This window comes from Ischnura elegans, chromosome 8 (assembly GCF_921293095.1).
Source record: "Ischnura elegans chromosome 8, ioIscEleg1.1, whole genome shotgun sequence".
NCBI classification, from domain to species: domain Eukaryota; kingdom Metazoa; phylum Arthropoda; class Insecta; order Odonata; family Coenagrionidae; genus Ischnura; species Ischnura elegans.
This window is the reverse complement of record NC_060253.1, coordinates 104,012,145-104,021,110: the sequence shown is the minus strand read 5'-3', so window position 1 is coordinate 104,021,110 and position 8,966 is coordinate 104,012,145. Positions and strand designations below refer to the sequence as shown.

At 36.6% G+C, this 8,966-nt stretch overlaps 1 protein-coding gene across 4 annotated transcripts in view; it reads right to left on the bottom strand.

The window, feature by feature from the left end:
* Positions 1 to 341: 341 nt before the first annotated feature.
* LOC124163261 (major facilitator superfamily domain-containing protein 6) overlaps positions 342 to 8,966 on the bottom strand; it is a 55,345-nt gene continuing 46,720 nt past the window's right edge. For all 4 annotated transcript variants that reach the window (XM_046540041.1, XM_046540043.1, XM_046540042.1 and 1 more), the window contains 2 exons: positions 7,785 to 7,909; positions 342 to 4,710 (listed from right to left, as the gene is read on the bottom strand). In XM_046540041.1, coding sequence (XP_046395997.1) covers positions 4,585 to 4,710; positions 7,785 to 7,909 — 251 coding nt within the window. In that variant the 3' untranslated portion in view covers positions 342 to 4,584. The remainder of the gene's footprint in view (positions 4,711 to 7,784; positions 7,910 to 8,966) is intronic.

Genomic DNA, 8,966 nt, shown 5'->3' with positions numbered 1-8,966 from the left:
GGTCCAAAAATTGTTAGGGAGGGAACCACTACCTTCTGTCGACACAAGGAAGCTCCGTATAGGGAAGCAAAGAAAATTTTCAAGAGACTCATAATGAGAAAGAATTTCCCTCAACGAAGGTCTGGCGTGAAAGGGTTAAGGTACATAGGTTAAAATTATTGAATTGCACTTTCAATTTATCATTGGTTTCCCTTCTGATTCACATTTCAAACAAATTGCTATTATTGTAATATATGTGGAATTGTTTGTAAATTTTACCAAGGGATGCCATAAATTGCTGATGATACCTTTAATTTGTGAAAATTCACTGATGGGGGACATGATAATCATAACAAAAGGTGTTTAGAAAACTTGAAAATGGCATTTCATTATTTATGGTGAATAATTAGTACATGGTATGTGCTTTTTACAATATACTGGTGCAAATTTCTATTTAGCACGATTATGACAAAAATATTTATCAATGTATAACATTATCATAATGTTCATAATTAGTTGTTCAAATTTATTAAAGCCATCTTGTGGCACTAATTCTTTTTTCTGAATTCTCCGACTTGATCATATTATCCATTGCAAATCAACAACAAATTTTTTCCAACATTTTAATACTTCTTGTTTTTTATAACATTTTTGGCTATTCAACGAGTACTTGTTGGCAAATACATTATTAGAGTTGACATTTCTTTTTATAACTTTTCTATAGTACTGCAGAATACACAAATACTTAGGCTTCATATTTGGTCAAAGTGGCATTATACAATGATATGTTTCACAATATTCCCCTTATTTGAGGTATTAAAACTTATGCAGGTATCCATATACACATTTAATTACAGAGTAAAGACACTGATTTCATTTCACTTTCCAAGAGATCCTTTCATTGAAATATCCAATTATACCTACACTGGGTCCTCTTTATAGAATCCATTTGAGTAGCATGAAAGTTGAGGATAAAGCAAGATTTTTGTCTTGGACCCTCATCATGTATACTGACTCGGCACTTATGGGCTGGGTTTCAAGTTAAGTATATTCAACATCTCGATACCTTGAATGTGGTATAGGAATAAGATAAGGATTATAATGAGGGCCCAGTGTATTTTCTGTCATCAGTTTATTTAATGACACAAGGAATAAAAAATTACATCATGATAAAAATTATTTGTAACAAGCAGATATGTTATATTACAAATTAAGATACATATATACAAAGGTACTTCATCTGAAAGGGTCGCCTCTTGAAAAGAGCCAGAACTGCACAAGATGAAAAGAGAACTTCATAGTTTACAAGGACATACATTAATCTCGGTAGTTTGACAACATCATCTCTAAATAATGACATCTTATTTTCAGAGGAGAAATCACATGTATGTATTATTTTATATTTACCAACATGCATTGCAAAATATAAGTTCTATTTTTGGCATACAGCAAAAGGTGTTGCAAATTGATTTAACTCTTTCCGGGGCATTTATTACAAAAAATTAATCATACATCTGTGGCATAGGCTATTAAATCATTTCATTAAAATGTTGAAAATTATACGTACAGATAATTCGTAAAAAGAAATATCCCCATAAAACGATGAATTTCACCTTATTGGAGGGGTAATTTCTTCTTGACGCTAAAATTTTAACACTGACTTTATTTTCTATGAAGAAAATGTGTTTCCATTACAGTTTTTAGTGCAGGTAGAGCAATACTGCTCTGTACATACTTTAAGGAGATTTTTACAACATATTTATTAATCATAGGCTTTTGACATTCATTATGTATATAGGAAAAGTGTTGTAGCAAAAGAAAGTTGTATCACATTCTGGAGGTTTAACTCATTTCTTTACCTTTCTTTGAACACAAATTTAAAACATATTTCTATGATGAAATATCATCCGAGAAATTCATGTATCTTTTCAAACCTGAATTGATTGATACATTATCTCTATTTCCAGAAATTTATTCCATACCAAATAAAAGGACAAACTGATAATAAACTATTCATTAAAGAGAAAAATGTATCATGTATGTCTTATGTATTTTAATTTCCCATGAACAAATAATGTTGAAAAGTCCTTTATCACCATCAGATAAATTCCACAGTTTATCTCATCTAGACATGATTTCTGTGACGTCCAAGATGTTTTCATGAAGAAATTCCTAAACGAAGTACTACAATGATAGCACACCACTCGCTTTCTATGTGTATCTGTGGTTAGCCGCATCAAGGAGCATAGTTTAACATGAGGGTCATGGGCATAGTCAATTAGATTCTCTATTGTTTCAGCTGGCAAAATATTGTCTACTCTAAATTAACAACACATTGACCATTTGGCTGCACTCTGGTTTTCTATATGTGCGCGATGAGATGGAGGAAGCTGTTAAAACAATGACAACTGATGCTCATCATGCCCATTGTGAAAAAAAGGCTACCTACCCATGATGATACATCCTCATTATGCATAGCAAAAAGATAAATAGTCTTTCTGATTGAACCAACAATGGAAGCGGTTAAAAATCGGACCAAGGGCTAAATTTACTTTGGCATTCTGTTACTTAAAGGATTTGAATTACATTTTGGCCCTTTTAGTTTCAAACTGTTCTCTGTATTAATTCTTACTTTGACTGTGTTAAGACTTTTGTTTACCTCTTTTGTCTTTTTGGGCAAATAAATACAATAAACTGATAAATTAAGAGCTGTATTTTCTTGTTACTTCTGCAACTTATATTTTCATGTGACATGTTCATGAATTAAAAGTAATATCCATTCAATTCTCAGTCAACAACATAAAACTCTGAACTGTTGCCTAATTCTTAAGGCCCGTGCAGATGTACAAGTCTAGCTCATGGACCAGGAATGGCTCACAGGTTTCAATGAGCCAACGTTGTGTGTGTATGGGTCACCACAAGCTGGGCTTGGGCGAGCATGAGTGTGGCTCACCAATGCCTTTTTGTGGGCATGGCTCATGTGCTCTTGTCATCACTGGCTTGTGTGTGTTTTTGAGTGAGTGATCCCATGCCTGGCTTACTTATTTACAGTGAAATTATTTACGGATTCAAGGCGAACTAGGCTTTCTAGAATAAAGATTGCCTAGCCAGGCTCCCCTCCCACACTCATACATGCACGGGTGCTTTTACTAATTTTATTTGCAATCCACACAAATGTGTGGTTGAATTTTAAGAAACATAACTCCTGTATCAATAAACTGTAAATAACACCACTTGGATGGCAAGTTGCTTTCACCGTCAAAGGAAATGATAATGATAGGAATGGGTGAATGATTTTGAATTATATACAAATGCAAAGACAATAATTATGCTCCCCCTGAGATCTATCCAGAAAATTGAACTGTTGGAAGGGCATACAAGCCAACATAATTGGCTCGTTTTAGAATTTTTGCGAAGCATGAAAAATGTATAACTAATGCTTCACTTACCCTTTGCATACCAGTGCTTATTCAAATGGTACCTTATCACTTTATAACAAACTTGCATCATTCATTACATTTTTATTCTGGAAATCAATTCATCATACTCTTAAGTACACACAATATATTCTATTATACGTTGATGAATTCCATGATGTAACAAATACTAAAATAAATCATATAGTTAATTAATTTCTTTGGTGTCACAATAAAAAATCTAAGGGTATCCTCGTTTATAGTTTAAAAGGCATACTTTCAAAGCATTTGAATCAATTACATACTGGAAATATGATTTTCATGAGCTGAAGAAGTTTATGAGCATGGAATGTGAAAATCACTCTATTTGACTATGAGAGACTCCTCATTGCCTGTCTCCCACTTAACTCATGACTTTTTTTCAGAGAGTTCATTCTCCGGTTAGAGGCAGAATAGATATTAATAGTAGGCATGATCAATTTGAATTCCGCTGAATTTTTTCACATTTTATAATGCCATGTAAAATTATTTTTTCTTTGACCAAAAATTATTATTCAAATTAAATGTGCTGGCTGTTTTGGTGCCTTATTTCAGCTCATCACCATCATTGACATGATTAGTCTGTTTTCGCTTTGGTATAAATTCAAATCAAACAATAGTAAATGGTGACAGACTGAAGAAACTAATTCTCAACATCCCTCCACTGACATTTCTTTGGATGAACTGCTCTTATGAAAAATATGCAATGGAAGTGTAAGGTAGATGTACCAAGTGGATGCATGGTGATGTGATAAAAAGAACACATGTTACAAGACAAGCCAGGTGAATCATGAAAACCCTTAAAAATAGCAACTATGGTTTTTTCGTCTGAATCAATAAAGGATTTTTGGCTAGCAGGTATGAGCCAATGTTCATCTTCGAGCCCTGGTAACATTAAAGGTGATGGTAATCTAAAACTTCTACATGACCTGGGAGAAGAAATGTTACCCATGTGATTCACCCCACAGCCATCAGTAATACTGACTCATCAATAGAGAGGCTTAACATAATATACAATGCCTTTTAGTCTTGGGAATGTGCTTCTTTGCCATTTACATACGAACGCTGGAAGGCTTATGGATTGCCAAGTGATTCCTTTGATGTCCACGGACTTTGATGGCTGACTTTTTTTTCACGTGATAAGATTTGCTCACCACTTATATGATCCTCTTGATGCAGAACTCGCGTCAACTGGCTGTTGTTGGAACCGCTGGGGACTTTCCGAGGTGGGTTTGCTGTACACTGCATCATTTGAGACAATGGCCTCATTGTATGCCTGGGGGGAGATCATAAAGTAGGCTTTAACAATAATGTTTTATTGACATTTATTGTATGTAATTTCCCACTTGAGTTCAGTAATTTGAAAGCACTTTTGGCAAAATAAGGGAGGAGAACAATCTTCTCCTCTTTCAGACTGCCTTCAGCAGTGGCGGTTTGCCCATAAGGACTCTCGGACGCCGCCCCTCCCAAATATTTGAAAAAGTAAAAAAATAAATATCCATTAATTTATAATTATACATCTGATTAATCAAAGCGTTTTTTCAGTCCCATACATCGAAAGTGTTGGAAAAACACGAAAAGAAATAGCGCGAGAAGTTCGTATTTGTAGCCGTGGGGCGCTGGCCAGAACGTCCCAATCCATCCCCATGCAGTTATATGGAGAGTGGTAGTGGTGGGGGCCGCTGGTGCTATGACGCGTCTAACGCTGTGTCTTATGGAGGTCTTGGGACGTCGTCCGAAAATGCGCAGAGCGACGTATGAGTTGATATCGCTGCGCAGGCCGGCGGGCGTATAATCTGGCGTCTACTTGGTGCTGCCACAGAAAAGGGACCTACGGAATCAGAATGGTCACTGTACTGGGTGTAGTTATACTATTTTTATTTTTAATTACTGGTAGGTATTGCTACAGTAAATAAATTATCCCATTATGCTTGCGTTTTTTGGTGTTTGAATTCCGGAACACATAAAATCCAACCAGTTAAAGGCCGTATTGACGAAGGAAAACTATTCTCGAGTATTTGACACAGTTCTGTTATGATTACGAATTTCAAGAACCTTGGGGAAACTAATATTATAATATTTAGCCCTTAACTATGTATTCATATCTTCCCGATGATTAGAAATGCGGTACCTATTTTTCAGATAAATTTATCAAAAGACCTGCAGTATTAGGAAAAATCAGTTAACATTCCCCACTGATTTATAATTTAAGAAATAGTTGCGTGCGTGATAGGGTGAAGGATTAAATATGATTTAAATCGTTAAGCGCGACTTTAAATAGAGTCATTCAATTAATGTCATGAAGTGCCGCGTACAATGCACCTTTTGTGTGTAGGTTCATCATTTTTCTAGCCGTCCTTGTTGAATTAGTTCATGTTCACCTAATTCCTCAGCGGCAGAGCGGTAGCTGTCTGACGGAAAATGCCCACTTGGGTCTGATTTAAGTGGCCTCGAAGAGTTCACATCAGTGCGTAAATCCTTACAGCTCCCATCTGTGGCTCAGTCGAGTCGTCTTCTTTTACGATCTAGAACTTATTTTCTATTATATCATGGCAATGATTTCGAAGACACGGTTATTCCAAATGCGACCCGTTGGCGTCTCGTGTGTTTACCACATATGAATCTTAGACTCAAGGAGATGGTCCGTGACGTCCTTTGTTTGCTTGAATGCCTTTGCTGACCTTAAATTCGTCCCTCAGCTGAATCAGCATTAGTGGACCACGACTTCTATCTCCCTTGAGTCGTCCTTATAGTAACGGCAAGACTCTCGGAAAGAACGGAGTGAAATGAGTTCAGACATCATTTTCGAGGAGTTAATTGTTCGTAATTGCCGATTAAGAAGTTTCTTAGTGCTGTGTGTACATTCAAGAAGACAATTTTGAATTAATCAACAGTGCTCGTTTTTTAAAGGGAAATATAGGGAAAAATTGTCCCAATTCTGTGTCCAGGCACCTTGTTCTTCTTGGTCGTATTTTTCGTCGGCCTATTTTGTGTCGTCCCTTGTTTATTTATAGACTAGTGCCCTTGCCATGTGTTCAATCAGAAAGAAATTGTTGTCCAGCGCTGATTTCAACGAACGTGTAATTGATCACTTTGCTGGACAAAATGAAAGAAGGATGGACTTTTGCAATATAACTAAAGGCCTGTGAGTATTTCATATTTTGTTAAAAATGTGTGAGAAATGTTTAATTGTTGATTTTAAATCATACTGTATTCAAGAAGCAACGCGAACACCGCCATCAAAGTTTACATCTGCAATAGCAAAGCGCGCGCATTCTAGTAGTGTTTGTTGCCTAGTGGAAGTCAGTGACACTTTCCTCCCTCCTCAGGTGTTACAAGTGTCATTGCTACCTAAATCATTGCAAATGTTGTATAGATTTGACAAATAACGCATTATGATTGCAAAACGAACAACAGAAGTGTATTGCGGGCATATCCGCACGAAGAATGTAGACGCTAAAACCTAAAGTTACGTATTTTCGTTTGTATTTGCAAAATATCGCAGCAAATATATTTTTATTCTTCAAGATCATTGATCAGTATCATCGAGAGTCCGGACTAAGCCGATCCGTATGACCGAGAGTCTACTGCATTTAGTATTTATTAATCAAGCTTTATTAGGAAAACTAGGTATTTTTGTTGAAAAAAACGGAACGTATGGCATCACAGAATTCAATTCCTAGATTGCCGTAAAAACTTAATAAAATACACGAAATATTAAAAAATTATGACCCCCCGGTGGAGTGCGCCCCCCCTAGCATTTGACTCACGAGCCGCCACTGGCCTTCAGCCAAGTTAATTAATTTTTATAAGCTCTAACGGAATGGCCTCGTTATCCTGGAGTGTGGGCAACACTCACTACTCAATTCCTAGAAGCAGACCGCACGCTACACTCAAACCTCCCTGTTTCCACCAATCTTTGACCAATGCCCCCCACCCCGTAATCCTTACTAGAGGCCTGCCTAGATGTTAACTAAATGTCATAAACGGGAAACCTGCCTCACTAAATGTAGTAATATAACAATTATGTATGTTTTGTTAGCAGTCCTGAGTTAATATGGTTTCTTAGTAAATGCTCATAGTTCCATATGTATTATAGTACATAGTTCATACTTCCTCAAAGTACATGCTTGGTTACTAATTATACCTCTATTCGATAGAGATACCCTAATGTAAATGTGTGCATGATGATTAGCCAGTGACTAATAATGTGCCCAGCTGTTGCATGTAATCTACAGAGTCCTCGTGCCCTGTAAAAGCTCTCAAGAACCCTGCAGTGGAAATTTTCATTCTCACAAGACAAAGTACATGCTCAACCACCTGGTGAGGCAAATTTCACTTTTATCTTACCTGGAAGTTTTTCTTTATGAATTCTTCATTACTTTTGGGGATGGAGTTGTCAGTGACACCAGTATTACTGCCCGTTGAATAAGAATAACCATCTGTTCTAAAAGGATTTGATCCACCACCACCACCTACAAGGAAATGAAATGTCCAGAAAAATTATTTGGTCATAACATTCTCTGGCTGAAATCAAAGTCACTTAGATATGATAGTTATTAACATACTATGTATACAAAAAACCTCTCATTTGAGAATAAGTACAAATAATAATAGAACCTGGAAAAAGTTTGTACACTATTTATATGTAGACATCATTTTTTGTCACTAACATATTGGATATGGATAGGTAATTAAGGGGATTGCATATCATCTTAGTATATCATCAAAATCCTTTTGAAAACTCAATTAAGGCAAATATAAAGGTTTTGTACAACATTTGAAAATCCAGTTACAAATGTTTACATTGAAACTTTCTTTAGTGGTTTCAGAGGCCCTCATTAGAATCTTCTACTAATCTACTACAGCAAAACCTTAACAAATCCAATTGAAAACCTCTCCATAGCATTTACAAATCCTAACCAACACCTTTCCATCAGGCACAACAGAAAACCTCCAGCAAGTCTCTTGGAAACCTCTGGAAATCACATTAGTTATAATTTTCTCGAAAATACTTTCATTGAGACTCACAAAACCTCTTCAGTTGGTAAATAGAAACTTTAGGTGCCCTCTTGAAATCCATATATTTTCATCAGGGTCTGAGGCCCTTCTCTCGCCTCCACCCAGTGGTCACTGCCCTGCTATGTATTCCCTTTCCCCTCTCAGAGGCCCTGACCCTCCCCTTCCACCAGGCCCTCTCTATCAGTTCATGCAATTCACCCACCCCTGAGTCGCCACCCCTCTCTTCCCATGGGAGTCAAACATAATATTGTGAACTTGGTGTAGAATAAACGCACTTCAACCAAACCCCGGAGTGCCTCCCTTTTTTTCTTTGCCTCTGACCTCCTGCGGAAATACTTGCTTGCTGGGTTGCATCCGAAAAACAAGATACATACAACAACTGCTGTACGAAATATTTTCTTTAATACACAAAACAAAACTTAATGATAATCGCATAAAAATTTTGCCTATTTTGTAAGAGTCTTGGGGGGGTGGGAGGGGAACGTACTAAATCCGCTAATGGGTATGTCA